At 41.3% G+C, this 24,915-nt stretch overlaps 1 protein-coding gene and 1 long non-coding RNA gene across 2 annotated transcripts; both read right to left on the bottom strand.

Annotated features, from left to right (window-relative positions):
- Nucleotides 1-3,938: 3,938 nt before the first annotated feature.
- Nucleotides 3,939-23,580, bottom strand: LOC311130417 (uncharacterized protein). Its single transcript, XM_084163141.1, has 5 exons — nt 23,321-23,580; nt 6,084-6,225; nt 5,574-5,980; nt 5,198-5,426; nt 3,939-4,951 (listed from the first exon to the last, which is right to left on the bottom strand). The coding sequence occupies exons 1-5, from the start codon at nt 23,426-23,428 to the stop codon at nt 4,830-4,832; spliced, it is 1,008 nt and encodes a 335-aa protein (XP_084019267.1). The 5' UTR covers nt 23,429-23,580; the 3' UTR covers nt 3,939-4,829.
- On the bottom strand, nt 16,867-18,253 carry LOC311130429. The gene is made up of 3 exons (XR_014613354.1): nt 18,170-18,253; nt 17,954-18,079; nt 16,867-17,824 (listed from the first exon to the last, which is right to left on the bottom strand). It is a non-coding gene; the product is annotated as an uncharacterized lncRNA (long non-coding RNA).
- Nucleotides 23,581-24,915: the final 1,335 nt, after the last annotated feature.

Here is a 24,915-nt window from a genome sequence, read left to right on the forward strand (position 1 = left end):
ATCTTTGTCCCCATGTGCAGTTGCAAACCGTAGTCTGGCTTTTTTATGGCGGTTTTGGAACAGTGGCTTCTTCCTTGCTGAGCGGCCTTTCAGGTTATGTTGATATAGGACTCGATTTACTGTGGATATAGATACTTTTGTACCTGTTTCCTCCAGTATCTTCACAAGGTCCTTTGCTGTTGTTCTGGGATTGATTTGCACTTTTCGCACCAAAGTACGTTCATCTCAAGGAGACAGAACGCGTCTCCTTCCTGAGCGGCTGCGTGGTCCCATGGTGTTTATACTTGCGTACTATTGTTTGTACAGATGAACGTGGTACCTTCAGGCGTTTGGAAATTGCTCCCAAGGATGAACCAGACATGTGGAGGTCTACAAAAAATTTTCTGAGGTCTTGGCTGATTTCTTTTGATTTTCCCATGAGGTCAAGCAAAGAAGCACTGAGTTTGAAGGTAGGCCTTGAGATACATCCACAGGTACACCTCCAATTGACTCAAATTATATCAATAAGCCTATCAGAAGCTTCTAAAGCCATGACATCATTTTCTGGAATTTTCCAAGCTGTTTAAAGGCACAGTCAACTTATTGTATGTATACTTCTGACCCACTGGAATTGTGATACAGTGAATTATAAGTGAAATAATCTGTCTGTAAAGAATTGTTGGAAAAATTACTTGTGTCATGCACAAAGTAATGTCCTAACCGACTTGCCAAAACTATAGTTTGTTAACAAGAAATGTGTGGAGTGGTTGAAAAACGAGTTTTAATGACTCCAACATAAGTGTATGTAAACTTCCGACTTCAACTGTATATACAGTGTATATATTCTTTAAACAACAAATCTGAGGTGGCATGTGCCCAATAGGGCCTCTATGAATATCCCAAACGGATAGTAGCAGTTTCACCATTAAGGATTCCAGCTTTAAGATACCGTTTTTACTATTTAATTAGTGGATTTATACTTTTGGAGTTATTACCTCATTTCATCCTTTATCATTCAACATCAAATGAACTGTGTGACATACCTCGACATTATGTGAGTAAAATAAATGTTTTTTGGTTTAAATCAAGAAATTACATCTCAAGCCTTTTCTTGGAAACATTGGAAACACTTTGGAAACCTCTCTGTATGGTGTCAGGAATTGGCCTATATTAGAATCCTGGGACATTGTTGGAAGCCACTACAAGATTTTCCAAGAACATGTCACAATGAGTAAGCAGCAGCGAAATATGGTTTTGTGGTTATAGTCCGCCCTGAGATTGGAAGGTTGGGAGTTTGATCCCAGCTGAATCAGGGGGTGTACTTGTACATCAAGCTGCCTCATGCTACAGGAGATAGGCTGCTGTTCTGGCTTGTGCAAGGCTACTTACTTTACAGTAACACAAAATGCCTGTCCAGTGAGTCCATTCAAGGGATCAGCATGGTGGATTTGTTGAAAATATGCCAGAGTCTGCTGTAAAACTTTGCAAGACCCTCAGGAAATCCTCAAGAGAGACCTTTTTGCCATGTCAAGTAGACAATCAAATTCAATCAATCATATGAATTTATAAAGCCCCTTTGAAACAGAGCGGCTCTCCAGTTGGGCTGACACCTTTCCAGGTCAGAGGAACAAGGCAACCTCATAGACAGTTACACACAAGATGGAACTTTATTTCCAGAGGACATAATGAGATGGATGTGGTTCTGTACAAAGAGAGACATTAATGAATATACTGTACATAATAAACTTAGCATGACAATGAATGGGTAATCAGATATGATAGCACAAGAGCAATAATAATATGGTCTGTATAAAGTGATATATCACTATAGTCGCATAAGCGAAGGACTGTATAACACATAGCACAACTACTATGAACAACTAACAATAGACAGATTGTAACTGTAAACAGTAAACACACAAGTTACAATAGTAACATCAACTCACTTCTGTCCACACACTCCATCAGACACATCCACTTGGAGAAAGGTGGCTGTGACCTGAGCAGGCAAGAGTACTGTCAGGAGTCCGCCCGCTAGCAACCACCTGACCCTAGCAACCTATCAGTGGCCTGGTCACAGAGGTTGCTGAGAATTTGGGGGCCCAGTTTGGGGACCCCCTAGTCTCTCTGGCACCGTTGGGGGATGGATGTAGTGAGCTGCACGAAGTGATAAGACTCATAGGCAGGGGAATCCGTAACACCTTTTGTATATCAGCAGTTGTCACAAAGTGCTTTTAAAGTAATCCCATATAATATCATATTGAACATCGAATTATAGGATCTCTATTAAGTTAAAAGAGATCCTAAAATTCTATGTTCAATATGTTATTCTATGGGTTTACTTTAATAGTATTAACTCTGCCTTCCTTAACCCTAAAGAGCAAGCAAAAACAGAACCAGAGGCACATTGGCTAGCACAAATCCCTAGAAGGAAGAGACCTAGAGAGGAACCCGGCTCTCTTCTGTACCTGCTGTACAGCCTATCCAGTGCCAGTGCGTTTCATACTGTGTATCTTCCTGTCTCTTTCTGAGACAGTGCTGTCTACTTCTCAGAACCTAGCCAGTAAACAGCTCACTGTGAAGAGTCTGTCTGTTCCCTCTATCTCTCACAGGAGGTGCTTCGTTATTTCCTCTCCTTCTTATTATTTCACCTTTCCCTGACATTCAGTGATTATTGATGATGTCTCCTGTCTCGCTGTGAGGCCGCCCTTTGACCGGTGGACACGTCTTGTTTCGCGGCAGATAAATGAAAACATCAGAAACCCATATTGATTTCATAGCCAGGGACCAAGACTAGACACGCTGTCAGGGGCGCTTCGATTGTTTTCTCTCTTTTTTGAAACCAACTACTCTCCTCAACTGGGAGGCCAGGCGAGAGTACTGGCTGCTGCACAGACAGAAAGAAAAACTAAATAAGTCATTCAATTATTAATTGGGCCAAGGAGGAGGGGTCAAATGAGTCGATGCCTGGTATAATAGTACTCTGTGGCATTTTAGAAGCAAGGATGAATTATAGAGACAGCTCAGGTTATCTTTACTATCAGAAGTTCACATCACATCCTGGAGCTGAATGGAATGCAGGTTTATTGAATTTGTATCGAGACAGAACAAAAAGGCCACAATAAACAGGATAGGGGTTATCACGCTGTCAGTGGGTAGAATGGGGATCAGGACAAACACCCATGAGGGGCTATTAAGTCCCCAGTGTTGTTGTCTGTGAATAAAGACATGATATGCTTTACAGGTAATCTCTGATGAAGGAATGGTTAGGGACATGGCTAGGGAGAGGGACTGCAGTACTGGATTAGGGTTAGGGATTCTGGATGGAGATATTAAATAAATTAATAGAAAAGTTCTCATGAAAAATTATAAATTGGTATTTTCAATTAATGGACGCAATTTGAATTGGAATTGAGCTCAGGGGCTCCTGAGGATCAAAAGCTGCATTCACACAGCTGATCTGATTGGTCAAAAGACAAATTAGTGAAAAAAAGATCAGAATTGGGCTGCCTGTTTAAACACAGCCAAAGAGCCTGAGAGTAATGCATCTGTAACCTACTTAGCAGTGTCTCTCTGCAAATGGTCACATGGCTACTGTAGTGGATATTTCAATTTATCAATGGCAAGTGGCTCATTGTAATTCATTGCCTATGATCTTTTCCTCTCTCTGTGTCATTTTATTTCAGGAGTAAATGTCCTATTTGATGTGATGCATCTGCCCAAAACTAAGTCTGTGTTTAGACAGGCAGCCCAATTATTATATTTATTTCACTAATTGGTCTTTTGACCAATCAGGTCAGCTCTGAAAAATATCTGATGTGATTGGTCAAAAGACCAAATAATGGAAAAAAAGATCAGATTTGAGCTGCCTGTGTGAACGCAGCCTAAGTAGCTTTTAAGCAAGTGGTTAATGCGTAATTACCTAATCTTTCCATAGATGACTTGAGGGACACAACATATGAAGGACAATGACAAACTGCAGTCTTTTAATGCATTAGCATATAATATTCAATGGTCAGACATGCCCGGATTTAAAATAACAACTTGACCGTTCCTCATTACCAACGGTTAATATCTGCATCAAGCCAAATCCCCAGTCCTGTTCTCTTCATGTAGGCCCTGTGGACATGGTGAACTTGGGGAGAGTGACACACTGTTTAAATCCTTTAAGATTCATTAATTCATGCTGTCATCCTCCTGGAGGCTCAGAGTACCTGGGGTCCATTAGGCATGATGCTCATCTCAGGGGGAAGTAGAGGGATGGAGGAAGAAGGTAAGGAGGGGACCATGGGGTAATGGAGCTCTTGGAGTTAGCTTAATCCCTAGGATCAGAGAAATCAATGGAGAAATATCATTTAATTTAGACCCCCTCCAATCCCCCCCTCGCCTCCTCTGTCTAAGTGGGTAGAGGTCAACGACAGAGAGGCGTCTGTCTGGTGAGACGTGACTGAAGCCTCCGTTCCTCCACTGGTTGATCACACATGGGTCAGCAGTCCTGGATCTATGCATCTCTATCAGTCTGAGAGAATACCCCGGGGGCTATTCACGTGTGGTTTGCTAATGGTTGGCGGTGACAGAGGGGGGATTTAACCATCAAAGCCAGTTCTTATGCACCTTTTTCCACTGGCCTTGAATCCTTCCTCTATCATCAGCCCGTCTTTTGAGTCCTTTTACCATTCTCTTCCACAGTACCTCCAGCAGAAGACAATGTTTAAGCCAATGTGGAAAAATTCATAGGCAAGACATTCGGCACGCACATGCACTGATACAGTTGAACAGTTAATGTGATAAAAAGACGATAACTAAAATGTTGATTGAATACAACTTGGTGTTTGGGCGGGAACAGTCCTTCATAGATAACTGGGGTCCCGGTTGGCTCTCCTGGATCGGAACCGGATCTCAGACAGCTTGGAGTTGATGCCGGTGCCAATCTGACCCTTCCTGGCCAATGGGAAGCGGGCCAGCGTGGCATCTGCGGAGGGAGCGAGGGACAGCACAACAACAGTTGGAGGAGGGAGGACAACGCAGGAGTGAGGAACACAGCCATTTTTTACTTTAACTGTACCAGTCAGATATCTTTCTAATGATCGAGAAAGTGAGTGTGTTGTTTTCACTTATCAATGAATGATCAAGTGAACTTGGAGAAAAATACAATGAAAAGTGGGTGAAGGTTGTTGGTAAGGCTGTTGATCAGGGAATGTGTCAATAACACACGTACTATAGATGGCGTTGAGCTTGTGTGGGTCCAGGGCGGTGCGGTGGTTGGGGAACGTTGGTCTGCGGCTCCTCCCCCCTCGCAGGTTGCTGTTAAGCAAGGTGTCCATGTCGAACACGCCCAGCAACAGGGTGCGCGCCATCGCTGTGGGAGACTGCGTCTGATTGGCTGCATGCCAGGACCGCATTTCACAGAAGACGCCGGAACCAGGGTATACCTCCACCTGGTTTACCTGCACAACCAATGGGGAGAGAGAGCAAATGTGATCAGAATTAAAAACACATTTAGACCTCCATAACCTTTGGAGGAGGATAGATATGTCAATGGTGGCTACGTTAACAATCTGTCTTTATTTGGAATGAACAGCATTTTTCCTTACATGGCCAGTCCCATTAACACAGTGTGTCTCTGAGCATGTCCTCATCACAGGTAGGTTGGATGCTGAGCCACACAGAGAGCTGTTGGGGTCGTCGTCCTCTGTGATGTCACTCAGCTCCAAGTCTCCGTCCACACTGTGCTCACTGACGGCCATCTCGGGTCCAAAGTTGGACACGCTTCCATTCATGTTGTCCTGAGTCAAAGCTGAGCGGTTGGACATGGGCTGATGATGGAGTGGAGAACTGAACCCTTGGCCAAAGTGTCCTGACACGGAGTGGTGGTGTGTGTACGTGTAGCTCTCGCCCCTCCCTGTTGCCGTAGAGACAGCCTGTGGGGACACTGCAGGGTGGGGGGGCTGGTTGGCTTGGCCCAAGGTCTGCCACATGGTGGACAGCAGGCCAGGGATCTCTGGGGGATGACACCACAAAGGAAAGAAGAAACATGCATGAGGGAATGTGATCAGTTCAGAGCAGTTTAATTATACAATTATATTGATTTTACTCATCCTCACCCTTCACTAGCATGTTATGTAGCCGTTGGTTTTCAGCCGCCATTTCGTCTTTCTCTTTCTCCAGTTCCCGAACCCGCGACCTGAGGAACTGGAGCTCTGCAGTGTGGGAAGGGTTAAATACGTCCATCTCCATCTTCATCCTCTGTGAAGGAAAGAGAAACGCAGATGACTGATGACTGAATGGTTTTGAGAGAGACTTTCCATCTACTGTATTGTATTGCCTAGATCTCTTATTTTTAAGTGATCTAGGTTGTGGCGTCAAGCAGTCTTTAAGTGGCTACAACAGAACGAAGAGGTTTCTGTACTCAGTGCAACAAACACTTATAACACCTCCCACCTATGGCTCTGTCACTGTCTTATGTGACCACACAAATCTAGGGCTGTGACGGTCATGGAATTTTGGATAACGGTTATTGGTCAGCCTGATGACCATGGTCACCGTTATAAGGGACAGTTAGAAAATTACTGGTAGTGTCATTAATAAAAAAGCACTCCCCTCCCCAACGTAACAAATATGATCACATGACCCTCCCTTTGTACTGTAAAAAACTGACACACCCTCCCCCCTCATTGAATTAACTCAAAAATAATGATTACGACCACAAATAATAACTGTAGCGACCCTGTGTTTATAAACATGGATATCGACTGTCACTTCAGCATGCTTTTGTGGCACAGTGATGACACGCAGGGTTACGGGCCAGAAGGTTGAGGGTTCGCCGACCACCATGGATACAGCTCACTCTCCCTGCCTGTTTAATTACACTACGATCAGAGCCGGCTGCAGACAATGATCAGCTAGGGGGAAATCAGATTTTCAATATTTTGATGCTATATTTATAATTATATAAAATATATGTAATTAATTTTCCACCAACAGGTTTCTGTGCCAATGCACCACACAACCATTAAGCAAAGCATAACTGCATTCCGATTACCAACTTCGAGCGACTTCAACATCATGGTTTGCGTTTTCAACACCACAATCAAATAGACTAGGCCTATGTCAATCTCGACAAACAGAAAATGCATCCCTCCCTACCCAGTACCGAAGGCTTGACAATCTCCAAATGTTATTACTCTTTTTGGTGTTTTGTAACAGATGTCTCTTTCCATTCATTAAATGGCCTGTGCATAGTTTGGATGCTGGAATTATATTGGAGTGGACGAATGTGCGCATGTAGCCTACAGGAGACTTTTGACGTAGCCAAATCAGATTAAAACATTGTGACTAATTATGTTTATGCCACACATAAAAGGTAATACATTTTAAAAAGTTAAATGACAAATATTTAGGCTATAATGAAGCGTTAGGTTCTAGGTGCGTGAGGAATAGCCGCTCGAATTGGAGAGGAGGCAGAGCGCGCATTACGCTTTCCTGAATAACTGGGCCTGGAGCATATGTGGCCACATTATTATAGAAAGACTTGGGAGAATGATGATCCGCAACAGACAGCGCATTTTAGTATCAGAAGTAAAAAATACAGCCAGACTGGCCTGCTACTGTGCCTTTCTAGACCTTATAAACTGTCGAGAATAGACCCACAACTGATCCAAATGGAATGAAACATTAAAATCACAGTGCTTTTGCGCTGTTATTCAAATGACATTTTCACTGCAGTTTCAAGCCTGGAGTACAATTTTGTACTCACTTGAAAACAATAATGCAATTATTCATTGCATTGTGGTGTTGTAGGCTAATCTAGGTAGGATACTTTTACTGTCCCTAAACAAGATCAATAGGGGAGCATTTTGAGCTGCGTGTCTCATGTCTTCACTGTCCTTTCATCCGCAATGACGCACCTTCCTCTCCACTGCCTTGAGCTACTCCCCTTGTTCTTGTGGATTTATATAGAACATTGGTGAAGCTTTCAATGATTTTATGTGTGGTATGGAAACGCCCATGTCAAGATCCCAGAAAAGTGGAAGAGGGCATTAAAATCATTAAATTGCAGTTCTTACAATAATAAAATGGTAACCACCATTTTTCAATAGGGCTATTACAAATGAAAAACAGTCTGACATTTAAAAAGCAATAATTTCCCTAAAGGCTCTGTGTATCATAAAGCTACTTCTAAGTTTAAATGTGTCATCTTTGACAGAAAATGGTGACAGACATTCATAGAGAGTATAAATAACAGCATTTAAAAAAGCACTGCCATTAACAAGGTACCAAAACAAGCTAAGCTAAAAAATAATTGGTGAGCTTAATTATATAGGAAATACTTAGAATTCCCCTCACACGGAAACTAATATGTCACTACAAAGGCTTTGATGAACATTCGATTAAAATTAAGTTTCATTGTTCTTAAAGTTATCTATTTGTTTTTTTCCACTATTTCAGGAAAATAAAATGCTGGAGATTATGGTTGCTCCCTCAAGGGAAAGGAAAAAATACCAAATATTATAATCTGTCATCGCACTCATTAATATGCAAATTGGATCGTGTTTAGTCAATCATTTTACCGTGCAAGTTGGGTTGTTATATGCCACATCATATTTGAAGAGATGCTGAAAACATTACGTTGATGCATTTTCAATTTGAATATTAATGTTACATTAAGTTTACATCATTTACCGGTTCCTGGGATTTAACAGGTCCCTGCGTTTATTAAAGTGTACACAACACACATTTCTACAAGGCAGTGCTTCAAACAAGGCAATCCTAAGAATCCCATTATTTTAGCAGTTCAGCTGTATAGTATTTTTTGTGGATCCCTCTGAGAACAGTGAAATAACATCTAGTGATACATCAATCTTACATTTTTCATACAATTTCTATAGGTAGAGAATACAGAATGAAGCTGATACTACAATCATCTGAGGTGACTTTAATTGAATCAAGCCCGTTTCAAACACTTCCTACATGGATGAACAAAAATAGGCCTATGGTTTGCAGTTAGCCTACTTGGACTAATATGGGAATGAGTGAGCGGCCTTCAACAAAAGGACATTGATTTCGTTAATTATTATTCTATTAAATTATGTTCTAACACAACTTGATGTACACGCATATGTAAATATATTTTAGTTGACATCACTAGTCTGATATCTCTAAAAAGAGTGTCAAACCTGGGCCGCGTTCAGCAGCGGTGCTGTTCTGAACGACCAATTGAAGAACGCTGTGATTATGGTGGCCCAATGGGCGATTGTGTTATGATTATGATTCATAGCTATTAAAGGCCTTGCCCAAACATTTGTCACTTATAGGGAGATGGCTTTGTGAATAAGAGGCTTCTTCACCTGAGATTGGACTCTAAAGATGTTTGTTGATGTTTTTAAAGATGTTTGTAGTGTAACGGAGGTAAGAACGTGCCATAAGCTCACTCCACAGCTACCTTGAAATATCTCCAATGGTGCTTTCGAATAGCTTAACTGGTTCGTGCATTGTCAAGTGGGCGGTCACGTGTGCTGGCTAGGCAGAGGGCCCCAGGTTCAAGCCATGGTACGGACAGTTTACCCTGAGTTGTACTCAGAGAGGGAGAAAGCTAATACTACTAAGCTAAAACATTGACGCCGGTTTCACTGCTGCCGTGACACAGATCCGCAGTTGGGCTCATCTCAACGGCTGGGGTTGCTGTGGAGCGAGTTTAGAGGGGGTGAGTGTAACGGAGGTACAATAAGAATGTGCCATAAGCGAACTCCACAGCTTCACTACATAGGCTAGGTTCACTACATTCACCCCCCTTTGACCTATTCCCCCACAAGAGACCACCCCATGTTTGGCGCCATTGTCACAGGCAATGTAAAACATGCATCTTACATCAGATCATCTTGAACCTTTCTCTGTAAAGCTAACTTTCATCAAGGTTATAAATGGTCTATAATTGGTTGCTCTCTTTTCATTGTCAGTTTCCTTTTTTAGCGTTATGATGGATAATAATTTATCATACGTTATACGGATTAACATCTTCACATTTCCCGAAAAATATTAATGACAAGACACTAATTACAAAAATGTTCCACAATGTCGGCAATAATGTATTACACAAAATACACAACATGCGCAGCATCAGATTAGCAAAAAAACAAAATGGCACATTATCCAAACAGGTTGGCTTTAGCCTAGTGTATTTACTTCACACAAAGTCGCCATAAATTCAAAGCACACGCACAAGTCACTGCCGGACTGCACATGCGCCCCAAATGCAGTTAATAAGCCCTACAGGAAACCCCTACAGTATAGTCTATAAAAGAACATGTGCCTATTTGAGCTGTCATTGTGACTCTTCAGACAGTCACAAATTTGATAGACCTATGCACAATTCACTACATAGGCATCTCTGTCACGGACATAAAGTCTGTTACAGTTTTTCTCAGTCGCTTTGGTGCATTTCTTAGATCAAAAGTGCAATTCTTGATACTACTTGTACAAATTCCAAATCATCTAGTCACTTGTGCACATCATTAAAGCAATTTCTTATTCCTTTGAACAAATTGCAATTGCTTTTGTACATATTGCAATTGATAATGTACAAGTGTCAGCTTTTTTCCACATTTTCAATTGCTCATGTCATGTTGATCAAAATATAGTAGATGGTTCTCTGTTGAATAGTCTTACCCCTCAAAACATCTAGGCATTAGTTCCTTGCATAAGCCATTACATGCAAAATTGTTGAACTATTTGTCATAAACTGTCAAGCATAGTTTTACACATTTCTATTAGACCTTTTGTACAAAAACGTAAATTGCTGAATCGTGCAGGTGAAATTAACCCTCACTCATGAAGGAATGTAAAGTGTTAGTTCAACCAACAATCAACCAGTTGTCTAAATTGCTCAAAGGTGCATCTCATGAAGAATCAATTGGCAAGCATATATAGACAGACCACAACACAGAGTTGCAATTTTCCAATAATGGATGGACCAGGAAACGAACAGGGTCAACAGCCAAGAGGAGGAAGAAGAGGAGCAAGGATGCGTGGTGGAAGGCAAAACAGAGGAAGAGGCAGAAGAGGACATAGGCGCATATCTGATGACATAAGGGCCACTATTGTAGACCATGTTGTCAATCATGGCCTTACAATGGCTGAGGCGGGTCGAAGGGTGCAGCCGAATATTGGGAGATCAACCGTGTCCTCAATAGTACAAACGTTTCGAAGAGAGAACAGGTATGTCCACCAATGTACAGTGCACTGTTACTGTATATAAGCAGTATACTGTATACTTCCTACAATGCTTCATATTACAGTAGTCCACTTGTATTTCACAGCATACAGAAATATACTCTATACAGATACATACTGCACCTTACATGCACCCACCTGTATGTTTTACAGTAAAATGTGTGTTCGCATAGTTTTTGTCTATGTGAAAGTGTGCGATGCATCACTGCATTTTTCCACACATAGGACTGCAAGATTACCTCAAACCGGTGGCAGAGGACGCCTTTTCACACCTCAACAGGAGGAGGCTATTTGCACCATGGTCCGAGCAAACAATGCCATGAGACTCAGGGAAATACAAAGGACCATTATAGAAGACAACGATGTCTTTGAAAACATCCATACGGTTAGCATCTCAACCATCGACAGGGTGCTGCATAGAAACCAGATGAGTATGAAACAGCTGTACCGTGTACCATTCCAAAGGAATGAGGACAGAGTTAAGGAGCTACGGTACCAGTATGTACAGGTAAAACATATATCTATGTAACTACTTTACAGCAACATTTTATAGTGTTACATAGTACAGTAAGCATAAACTGCATACATTTCCATTGCTGTGGAAGGAACATGCAATATATGTACATTTTATGTCACTCTTCCTTACCAAAACAAATTCAACTGTGTGTTCTGGGATATAGCGTATAATGGAGTTGGAATCAAGTGAACCCTCTCACAACTTTGTATACGTGGATGAGGCTGGCTTCAACCTGACCAAATGCAGAAGGCGGGGTCGGAATATCATCGGTCACAGAGCTACTGTGGATTTGCCAGGCCAACGGGGAGGAAATATCACCATGTGTGCTGCTATTTCGGAGCATGGTGTCCTAACCCATATCCCCCTTTTAGGGCCATACAACACCCAGCATCTACTCAACTTTTTAGAGACTCTCTACAGGGCTCTCATCCCTGATGATGAGAGGGGTCTGTTTAGAGAGGATTTGCCAAAGTATGTGGTCATTTGTGATAATGTGAGTTTCCATCGATCAAACATCATAAGGCAATGGTTTGTGACCCACCCGAGGATGCTCATAGAATTCCTCCCACCTTATTCACCATTCCTTAACCCAATTGAGGAGTTCTTTTCAGCATGGAGGTGGAAGGTGTACGATCGTCAGCCACACACACAGATGACCCTGCTGGCTGCAATGGATGCAGCATGTGAGGACACCACAGTAGACGCCTGCAGAGGATGGATAAGGCATTCCAAAAGATTCTTTCCACGTTGCATTGGAAGGGAAAATATCCGGTGTGATGTGGATGAGAATATGTGGGCTGACAGACAGGAACGTCTGGATGTGTAGAGACAGCACTAGAACAGTGCTGTGGGCAAAGTTGTGCCTTAGGGGTGGTTTCCTGTGTTTCTTTCTAATTTAGTTTTTTTTCCTTTGTGCCCCTTGGGTTGTCCAGTCTCTTTCAATCAATAACCCACATACAGTAATATGTAAATAGTACTGTTGAAATTGATATATGCCATAGAAGTGCAGCCTTGTGCATTTTCAATACAGTAACTGTCATCCAAACTGTAGCCTAAGTTTACATCAGGTAATACTGTCAAAGTACACAGTTCCATTGACAACATGCCTAAACATTTTGACAACCTTGTTCGTGAACAATGACTCAATGACTTATCATTCTGATGACACTGACATGATCATTGGCATGAATATTTACTTTTGAGAGATGTACTAAGGATTTTTAGTGACTGACTAGCTTTAGAAACATATCTATTGTATATTGCAGTTTGTACAAATTGTTCTGAGAAATGCACTTATTATTTTGCACATGTTAGGGATGATGTGAAAAATGCACCAAAGCGACTGAGAAAAACTGTAACAAATCAGAGGCATGAGGGAAAATTCTATCTTCTCCTGTCCTAAAGCCTAAGCTATTTTCCTATCCAGTCCCAATCAGACTGAAAGCCAAAATCCTGACTCCTGTCTAGCATGAAAATTCCTAACGTTATTCTGTAATCCATCGGTTGCATTATCAAAGCAAAATACTGCTTTAACATTCCCGCCAAAATCTTTACATAGTGGCACAGCCAAGCCAACAAGGTGGAGCAGTGCCCCTCTTATTGGCGGGAGAATCCTGCCATAGTGACCATATCTTGCTTTTAAACACTTTAAATGGGTACTTTTATTGCGGTATTTCCCTAATATCTTAGCTTCAAAAGCTTGTGCATTCACCACATTGTGTGTGCTTGTTCTGGGATTTAATTTCTTTAGACTTTTACTAAAGCAATTGTTGATATCTTGAAAATGTGTTCTAGCGAAGATTCTCATGGAAAATATATGCTGAAATGGATTTCTCATACATGGCAGTACTATTTTTAGATAGTGTTTATCAACAATATGTGAATAGTCCTGGAGTGTTTTTTCTCCCAAATGAAAGCCCCCCCCCAAAATACTGACTTCATCCAGTGTCCAGAAAAGTGGATTAGGAGTATAGGTACATTAGCATATTTTGTAACAATATTTCTGAAACATTGTCATATAAAAAAATCTTATATTTGTGTCTACATTCAACTGCTAAAAGGTACATTTTGATACATATATATATATATATATATATATATATATATATATATATATATACACACACAGTGCAATCGGAAAGAATTCAGACCCCTTCCCTTTTTTCACATTTTGTTACATTACAGCCTTATTCTTTAATGGTTTAAATAAATACAAATCCTCATCAATCTACACACAATACCCCAAAATGACAAAGCGAAAACAGGTTTTTAGAAATGTTAAGATACCTTATTTACATAGGTATTCAGGCCCTTTTCTATGAGACTCGAAATTGAGCTCAGGTCCATCCTGTTTCCATTGATCATCCTTGAGATGTTTCTACAAGTCTCCTGAGTGGCGCAGTGGTCTAAGGCACTGCATCGCAGTGCTAACTGTGCCACTAGAGATCCTGGTTCGAATCCAGGCTCTGTCGCAGCCGGCCGCGACCGGGAGACTCATGGGCGGCGCACAATTGGCCCAGCGTCGTCCAGGGTAGGGGAGGGAATGGCCGGCAGGGATGTAGCTCAGTTGATAGAGCATGGCGTTTGCAACGCCAGGGTTGTGGGTTTGATTCCCACGGGGGGCCAGTATAAAAAAAATACAAAAATGTATTCACTAACTGTAAGTCGCTCTGGATAAGAGCGTCTGCTAAATGACTTAAATGTAAATGTAAATGTACAACTTGATTGGAGTCCACCTGTGGTAAATTCAATTGATTGGACATGATTTGGAGAGGCACACACACCTGTCTATATAAGGTCCCACAGTTGACAGTGCATGTCAGAGCAAAAACCAAGCCATGAGGTCGAAGGAATTGTTCGTACAGCTCCGAGATAGGATTGTGTCGAGGCACAGATCTGGGGAAAGGTACCAAAACATTTCTGCAGCATTGAAGATCCCCAAGAACAGAGTGGCCTCCATCATTTTCAAATGGAAGAAGTTTGGAACCACCAAAACTGAGCAGTCGGGGGAGAAGGGCCTTGGTCAGTGGTGACCAAGAACCCGATGGTCACTCTGACAGAGCTCCAAAGTTCCTCTGTGGTGGCAAGACGGAAGCCACTCCTCAGTAAAAAGCACATGACAGCTCGCTTGGAGTTTGTCAAAAGGCACCTAAAGGACTCAAACCATGAGAAACAAGATTCTCTGGCCTGATGAAACAAAGATTGAACTCTTTGGCCTGAATGCCAAGCGTCACGTCTGGAAGAAACCTGGCACCATCCCTACGGTGAAGCCTGGTGGTGGCAGCATCATGCTGTGGGGATGTTTTTCAGCGGCAAGGACTGGAAGACTAGTCAGGATCGAGGGAAAGATGAACAGAGCAAAGTACAGGGAGATCTTTAATGAAAACCTGCTCCAGAGCGCTCAGGACCTCAGACTGGGGTGAAGTTTCAACTTCCAACAGGACAACGACCCTAAGCACACAGCCAAGACAATGCAGGAGTGGCTTCGGGACAAGTCTCTGAATGTCCTTGAGTGGCCCAGCCAGAGCCTGGACTTGAACCCGATCGAACGTCTCTGGAGAGACCTGAAAATAGCTTTGCAGCGACGCTCCCCATCCAACTTGACAGAGTTTGAGAGGATCTGCAGAGAAGAATGGGAGAAACTCCCCAAATACAGGTGTGCCAGGTATGTAGCGTCATACCCAATAGGACTCAAGGCTGTAATCGCTGCCAAAGGTGCTTCAACAAAGTACTGAGTAAAGGGTCTGAATACCTATGTAAATGTGATATTTCTGTTTTATGAATTAATTAATTTTGCAAAATAATTTACAAACCTGTTTTTGCTTTGTTATTATGGGGTATTGTGTGTAGATTAATGAGGAAATAAAACAATTTAATCCGTTTGAGAATAAGGCTGTAACGTAATAAAATGTGGAAAAAGTCAAGGGGTCTGAATACTTTCCGAATGCACTGTATACACCAAATGACCAAAGGTACGTGGACACCTGCTCGTCGAACATCTCATTCCAAAATCATGGGCATTAATATGGAGTTGGTCCCCCCCTTTGCTGCTATAACAGCCTCCACTCTTCTGGGAAGGCTTTCCACTAGATGTTGGAACATTGCTGCGGGGACTTGCTTCCATTCAGCCACAAGAGCATTAGTGAGGTCGGGCACTGATGTTGGGCGATTAGGTCTGTCTCGCAGACGGCTTTCCAATTAATCCCAAAGGTGTTCGATGGGGTTGATGTCAGGGCTCTGTGCAGGCCAGTCAAGTTCTTCCACACTGATCTCAACAAATCATTTCTGTATGAAAATGTATGCACTCACTAACTGTAAGTCGCTCTGGATAAGAGCGTCTGCTAAATGACTAAAATGTAAATGTAAATGTATGGACCTCGCTTTGTGCACGGGGGTATTGTCATGCTGAAACAGGAAAGGGCCTTCCCCAAACTGTAGCCACAAAGTTGGAAGCACAGAATCGTTTAGAATTTTATTGTATGCTGTAGCGTTAAGATTTGCCTTCACTGGAAGTAAGGGGCCTAGACCGAACCAAGAAAAACAGCCCCAGACCATTATTCCTCCACCACCAAACTTTACAGTTGGCACCATGCATTGGGGCAGGTAGCAAACCCAGATTCGTCCGTCGGACTGCCAGATGGTGAAGCGTGATTCATCACTCCAGAGAACGCGTTTCCAATGCTCCAGAGTCCAATTGCTGTGAGCTTTACACCATGGAAACCCATTTTATGTAGCTCCCAAAGAAACAGTTATTGTGCTGACATTGCTTCCAGAGGCAGTTTGGAACTCGGTAGTGAGTGTTGCAACCGAGGACAGACAATTTTTACGCGCTGCGCGCTTCAGCGCTCAGCGGTCCCGTTCTGTGAGCTTGTGTGGCCTACCTCTTCGAGGCTGAGCAGGTGTTGCTCCTAGACGTTTCCACTTAACAAAAACAGCACTTACAGTTGACCGGGGCAGAAATTTGACGTACTGACTTGTTAGAAAGGTAGCATCCTATGACAGTGCCACGTTGAAAGTCACTGAGCTCTTCAGTAAGGCCATTCTACTACAAATGTTTGTCTATGGAGATTGCATGGCTGTGTGCTCGGTTTTATACACCTGTCAGCAACGGGTGTGGCTGAAATAGCTGAATATACTCATTTGAAGGGGTGTCCACATACTTTTATATATATAGTGTATACACACACACGCACACATATACAGTGCATTCGGAAAGTATTCAGACCCTTTCACCTTTTCCACATTTTGTTACATTAAAGCCTTATTGTAAAATGGATAAAATATTTTCCCCCCCTCCTCAATCTACACACAATACCCCATAATGACAAAGCAAAAACATTTACAGAAGTACGAATGGAAATTACAATATTTTCAAAATTATTGTTTTTGTGCTCAGCTAAGCCTTTCCTTAGAAATGGCTATCCATGTTTTGACCTAAGGGACTTATCGAAATTTACAGAATGGAGGAAAAGGGCGGGGGTCATGCTTTTTCAACTTCAGTCAGGGGAGGGTTTAGTATTTTTTTTAAATCTAGTCATGGGGAGGGTCATGTAATTTGTAATTTATTAAATGTTTTAGAATTAGTTGCTTATTAGGCTATACTGTATATCGATGTGTGCCCGATGCCACCCCTCATCTCTGATTCTCCACTGGGCGCGCTATATTAATTGCACCTACACTCTAAAAAGTAAAGGTTCCTGGATGATCCTTTAGTGGTTCTTCAAATTGAAACTGTGGGGGAACCCCTATAAGTTATTTGAAGAACTCTTTAAAAGGGTTCTTCAAAGAACCCATTTTAATGGACCCTCTAAGAACCTTTTGAATAACCTTTTGGGGTTAATTCTAATAATAATAATACGCTTAACAATAACACAATATTTTAGTTGTCAGTGTTATTATGATTTTAGTGGCAATGCAGAATAAAAAATCAAAATATGAGGTAAACTCCCAGCAGAGCCCCAAGTCCAATGGGTATATCCTCTGGCATGTTGATGTTAATGTTTTGATGGTCTCCATATCCATAGCCAGAATGATTCTGCAGTGCATGGTGATCGAGCAGGTTTTCTGTTATATTCATCAGAAGTGTAGGGAGGGTGAAGTCTGTGAATCCCAAAAATAGTAGTTATACAGACGATTAACAAAACATGCACACAACAGTATTCATACCTTGGTTTTTGTGGTAACTGTGGATGAAAAAAACTGTTTTAATAATGGTTTTCATACACATACCTTGTCCATAATGTAGAGGCCTATGGGATATTCATTGAAGAGGTAAGGGAGGAGGATGGTAAATGTGATCTGCATAACATACCAATACCAATTGACATACCTTTGTATGCCTCCTCGTCTGTATACCTACAGACACAAAAGTGAACAGTTCAGTCATCTGCACCCAATAAAGCTAGCCTTCAACATATTGTTATAGCCTACAGTACATATTATTACCTCTTTGTTGATTGATATCCATTGAATTGTGTCCATTTTCTGTTTTAGAAAGATTTGCACGAAAAGATGGATAGTGTCATCAGAAAACAATATCAATTTAGATCATACAAGGGACAAACCTTACCTTAAATTGAGGAGATCTTTAAATTTTTCAGTTAAGTGCCTGCACCTGCTGTCCTTTCAAATTCAAATGTTTCAGTTGGGCAGTTAGGTTCCTGTAAGAAACCCCACCAACTAAGGAGGTTCCTCGATGAACCCCACCTCCTATGGGGTTCTTGGAAGAACCTTTTGGGTGCAATTTTCAGTGCCAAGAACCCTAAGGTTCTTCGAAGATCTTAGAAGAACCCTTGTCGAACCCCTAATTTTGTGTATAGGCTATTTAGTGTGGTCTCAATCAAATGATCCATAGCCTATAGCCTACGAAGTGCATGCTCCAAGAACCACCGAGCAAAGTTATATTTCTAAGACTGCTGCTAGGATGGTGTAAATTAAACTAGGCTGCATTACACACTGCAATGGATATTCCAACCCTGAGCCCAAGCCTGCTTTGCTCTTGCTGATCAAATACGTTTTCGTGTGCTGCTTAACCAATGGCTGTACTGTGTAGGGCTACGATGGCAGTTCAGGAAGAGAGTCAAAGGTTTCTTCCGAAAATATATTTGGTTAGGCCTAGTCCAAAAAATTCACCATCTTGCGTGCGGACTAGCCTATAGCCTATTTTCTGTTCAGTTTGAGAAGGAGAGCACGAAGATGAGAAGGAGGACAACTTTGATAGCTTGCTACTACTATAATATATTTTATTAAAAACAATATGTTTCTTGCCCCTGATGTATTTATCAGAGTTACTGAACTCACAATAAGCCAGATTCGAGTAACTTACATTGTGGTGCTGAAACTTGAAGCAGCAGCCGAGGCACAATCAATTAGAAATGGATAGCTGATGGTGCTGAAAGTAGGCAAATTCGAGTAGGCATAATTTATTTAAACTGTCTTCATTTTAATTAGACTTTACTAACAACAAGAGGGCTTTGTGTTGGAGCCTATTTCTTCCCATATAAGAAATAAGAGGTACACCTACCTGTTTGACCGACGAAATTAGGCTATAGGCTGCTATAGCTATAGATTTGTCGGTCAATTCCTCCACCCACCATGCACTCTTTAAATAGCCCTTCACTGACACAGAGGTAGGCTGTTAAGTTAAAACCAATACTCGAATTGAGGGGGTATGAGAGGGTATGCCATAGGCCTAACTTTTATTGAAGAAAATGGCAAAAAGCACAGGCCTTGTTAGCTTAAGATTTAGAAGAAAATAAAACGGATAACATTATATAAAGTGATCTATAACAGTGCTTTGGTCCGCGATGCATTATGCTAGAAACAAGCTTTAAAATATCCGGGAAAGACGTCACTCCGATGCATATGTGGATATCATTGTTTCGTTTCTTTGACATTCAGAGGCTGACTTTGCTTGGGAAGTAATCTAATTCTGTCACCATCAATTGATTAAGCTATTCACTTTCTGTACAATAGAAGATGTTTAAACCCAGACAGCTTTTAGGGAAACACTTGTGACCTTCTGTTGTTGGGTTAAGCCAAAGATGAAGAGTAGCCAGCAGTTAAAACATTTATGCGTCGGAAAGGCCTAACTTTTGAAAGTACAGTACCATGCTCAGATTACTAATGACGTCTCAGATTTAATTATTTGCCAACAGGGACAGTTTCATTGCAAACAAGACACACTGATTTGGCATTGGAGAAATATGATAAGATGAACACATAGGCATATCTCTCTGTCCATTCTTAGCCTGTAATTCCAGTAATTAGTGCCGTATTAAAAAAAGATTCAGCTAATATGTAAAATAATGTAGAATTGCATGAAATATATATAAAAGGCAATTTTTTCTCAGACCTGCAAATACGATGATAGATTCATGCAATGCTTTTACTATAAAGGAGATCTTTCCATCCCTACTCCTGTCCACGGTGGTCTGCGAACCGACAATCTCCTGGCCCACAGCCCTGTGTGCTATCAAATGTCCCACATTGCCATTTAATGCTTACAGGAGGAAGAACAGCTAAAACTAAATATCTAAGGCTCTGGTCTGTCCAAGAAGTGAGAGTAAACGGTAGACATGTTCTCTGCTATCCACTTTGTTTAAATTATTATTTTGGGTATAGGGGAGGGTCATTTGTTTTGTTTTTTCAAGCGTTCATGGAGGGTTTAGGTAAAATATATTTTGCTGAAGGGAGGGCCATCCATTTTCATTTCAGAGAGGTCTGATTTTCTCCATGTAACCCTTATTATAAATAAGCTAATATGTTCAGTCTCCCCAAAAAGCTTGTCCATTTCATCTAACATCCATAACGTTTCTTATTTTCTTCATATCTCCAACATGCCAATATTTAGAAGTCCTCTTTTTGGGGTATACACTCCCCCCAAGGGGTACTATAGACACATACATCAAAAGTTTAATTTCTATGTGGTTTGTCCATTCTGTGAGACATTACAGTTTTTCTCAATCGTGTATTTTTTGGAACAATGTTGTTGATTTTCAAAATAGAGACCACAAGACACAGAACTCTGTGGCCTTTTGCAAAACAGTAAATGTGTTAAAGAAATGTAGGCTAGTTGCCTTCTCAAAACATAAATACATTCGTCAAAAGAACCCGACTGCCTGCAAAAAGATTAACGCAACCACACTTAAGCTATCTCTTGAGTCCAAGCAGACAAAACAGAAAGTTAGTCTGTCTTTTAAAAACTCCAGTAGATCAATACATTTTCTTTGCAGTCACTAAAACTATCCAAAGGTGCAGAATTATGGGCAATTACTCTCATTTTATGTATATTCTACCAAACAATTTCATACACAACAAATCAAATGTTATTCCTGATAAAACTTTTTTTTTTAAAGCACATTGTGTGCAGGATTCATTACACAATCCAATTCCATGTATTTAATACATACGTGGGTTTGCTCATAGTTTTGTAGACTTTCCATTGGCACAAAGAAACCCAATCCACAATAGAAATAAGGAAATGTGAATACAATGGAAGAACACAACCAGAGTGGAAGAAGCAACGTTAAGCAGATCATTAATTATTAACCCCTTACACTTGTGGGAATTGGCCTATAAGGATAGGGTTAAATTGAAATGTTTCTTACAGAAGAAATATGGAATGCATAACCATGGTAGCAATTAAAAGGGAACAGTTTGGAGATTATGGGAAAATGATTAGACTAAAGGTGATGACACAACAGTTCACCTGACAAGACAGAATCCAAACATTACACTGTTGATTTGATGTGCATTTTACATTTACTGTACATTTCGCCGCATTTGTAGATAACAAAATACTCTGGAAACATTCAGTAACATGATAAGAATATTCTTGGAAATATGGGGTAGCCGCAACATAAGACCAACAAATTCCAAGGGTTTGAGTGAGAGGTCTAACTGGTGTTTCCATGTGGCTACACACCTCTCCAAAGTGTGCACAGTTCCTAAGTAACCTCAATGCCCTTTTATGACTTAAAGAAGAGTCTTCAACTATACGTTTTATTTTTTGCTTTCCTAGCTATGCCGTTGAGGAACTAGAGCAAGCACACTTGTAGTTGTTTAGAACACAGCCCTGCATCCCCGCCTTTACACAATTAGTGTTGTTTACAAATTCCAAAAACAGCCCATTATAAATTGCAATCTGGGTTAGGTGGGTATAATTTGAGTCCTCGTAATTTACAGAATTTCCCTCACTCAGTCAACAAAATATGTGCAAAGTTGCCCAATTAGCAGGAGGCATGGGGGCAACTTCGTGTCGCACGCGGTGCTCAAGTTCAGAACAGCTGTCAGTCAAAACCCATACAGAACTGTGAAGCGGAAACCCTGCATATCTGATCTAATAGAAGTTTCGTAATGCTTAGGTTGTTACGAGTGTACTGATATAGGTGTGATGCACGTGACATCCCGGCAACTTTGAGAAGAAAACATTTATATCGGTGTTGTCCCTGTTAAAATTAGAGACGGTCTATGTATATTCATGAGGCTAGTATAGCATCTCAGTCTCCATTGAATACAGGCGGTTGAAGTCAACACCCCTCATCGAATATTCAAAAAAGTATTCAAATAACAACATGTATTCACCAATCCAAAAAGAGGAATAGGCGGGAGCTTGACAGCCCGCCGTTTCGCTAAGTGGACTACAAATCTCATTGTTAGGGCGGAGACATAGGCATCTAGTCATTGTATCCAGTATCTCTGGGCTTGTTCGACATTGCAGCCGACAGTGCAGGTGACTGTCGACTGACTGATCTACAAATCACCTTACACTATAAATAACTACTCATTATTATCTGTAGATTAGTCAGTCAGTCACAATTTACCAATGATACATTACGGTTTGATCCTCTCGAACACGGCCACTGACACAACTTATATGAATTCAAACTTGAGTTGTTTGGTTTGACCCAATTCTACTCATTTTGCCATTGGGCAGAGAGAGAAAAATGTGCAGTTTGACAGCTAATTTCCCGCAATTCTACCCATTTTGCCATGGGGTGGAGAGAAATGTTGCAGTTTTAAAGAAAATGTAATGCAATTATACACATTAATATGATATCTGAGAGAGAATGACTAACAAAATCAATGGGGGGCCCATGGAGGTCAGGGCCCCTAGGCAAGTGCCCTGCGTTGCCCGCTCGGTATTCGGCCATGATTACTACAAGTTTAGATAGCTGGCTAGACTAATTTACCAATCTAACATGACATGACTAATCGAATTCCTAAAAAATATGTTTTTTGCAGTTGTTTTTTTGTCAGGGGCCCACTAGAGGCTGGGTGCCTAAGCGACGCTTATGGCTAGCTCGCTTCAGAATTTGAATAGCTTACATTGAAGACAACATCACTAGGCATCGCATGTAGGCTAGTGTGTGATTGGTCCATCATAACAAAAGTGAGGTGGTGGATTCCAAGATATGCAACTGGCCACCTGCAGTAGACACTGAATGAACACCATTAGCATAGGAATTAGAATAATTTAGGATCTCTAGGATGAACACGCCATATGTAGTAAGCTGTTTCCAAATGTGACCACACACACTAACGAGCAAGCTAGATTGTGCAATTACTTGAAGTACAGAGGGAAAACAATCTTACTCTATTATTGCCAATGCTTGCCGTCTCTATTCTTTGTTGTAGGATCATGCATTCGTGATTCCGCTCCACCTCACATTTAGACGGCTGTGATTCCGGCATTTCTTGCATTATATCACACGAATATCCAATGTGACTTGAAGTTATATTCCTGAAATGGTAATCTCTCCGTTTCCAAATGCAATGTTCCCGTATTTTCTGTAAACAACGGACGTTATCAAAACATTGAAAGTGAAAGCAAGCATGCTGTAAAAAAAAAAAAAATGTCCGTTGTTTAAAGCGATAGTTTCCGGTATGACGTCACGTGCAATACATATAGTTTTTAAAATGTACTGTATTTAACTGTATTATTTTTCTCTCTCCAAATGTGCTGTTTGTAGTATACGTTCGTAGTATGATTCTGTCTGGTACAATGTATGTAAATATGTCGCAATATGAAACTGCTCAATATCTATTTTGGACACTGCCAGGTACTATTAGATAACAATAATATAGAAACAAGTAGGACTCCATTCCCCAGTCCTCGAGACTTGCCAAATGTATATAATGAAGATCCCCAGCAGTTGTATGCCATGAAGTTCTTCACCTTAAAACCAGAAGACATACTGTACATCCCCAGTATAATTGGTATGTGATAAAGTTGTAATAAGTTGTTTCGCCCATTAATTTGATGTTGTCAATTATGGAGGACAGAACAGCATCTTGTGCACTAACCTGTGATGATGCTGTGTGCATAAGCTAGCTACCAGCTAAGGTTATCTAACATGCACTCTTTTTGTGCCTGGCTGGTTACTGGTCAGTTGACAACATTTGCTGCTGTTTTATAGAAAAGCCCTTGTGTGTGTACACAAGTTGATTAATCTTAACAAGATGTACTATCACCTGCTGGGTTATAATCTATAACCAACAGCACTACAACATGTAGCGCACACTGTAAACCTCAGGTGCCAGCTAGTGACAGAGGGTCTGGCCTAGCTTTCAAGAATAGAGTACCACATGAGTCATAATGCCCATAAAACCTAGCGGTCAAACAGGGAAATGGTTCCAATCGTTTTTCCAGCATACGTTTTTCCCATAGGGGATTTTAGAAACACTTAAAATAAGGGCTGTGTTTCGTGTAGGTTTACCGTAGCATGACGCTGTCACGGTTTGGGCCGAGGCTGCTCCTTCTCCTTGTTCGGGCAGGCTTCGGCGGTCGTCGTCTCCGGAGTACTAGCTGCCACCGTTCTATGTTTCTATGTTTGATTGGTTTTGTCTGTTTTGCTACACCTGTTCCTTATTAGTGTTTAATTAGGCGTCCTATTTAGTTCTCTTGTGTTTGGTCAGGTGTTGTGTGTAATTGTTCCTTGTCACGTTGTGTGTGAGTTCGTTTATTCTGTTCTCTCTGACTTTTGTGTTTTGAGAGAGAGTTCCGCACTTTGTGCGCCTTAGCTTACTTTACTGTTGTGCGTAAAGTTCGCCTGTAGCCTGTTGCCGTGTGTGGCTAGTTTTTTGGACTTTACTAAAGACGCTGTTCGAAACCTCTGTGTGTCCTGCGCCTGATTCTACACCACCTCTACACTCAACCCTGACATAATTACACACCAGTTATGGAATCA

Source organism: Coregonus lavaretus, assembly GCF_964263955.1.
Source record: "Coregonus lavaretus genome assembly, chromosome: 1".
Classification (NCBI taxonomy): domain Eukaryota; kingdom Metazoa; phylum Chordata; class Actinopteri; order Salmoniformes; family Salmonidae; genus Coregonus; species Coregonus lavaretus.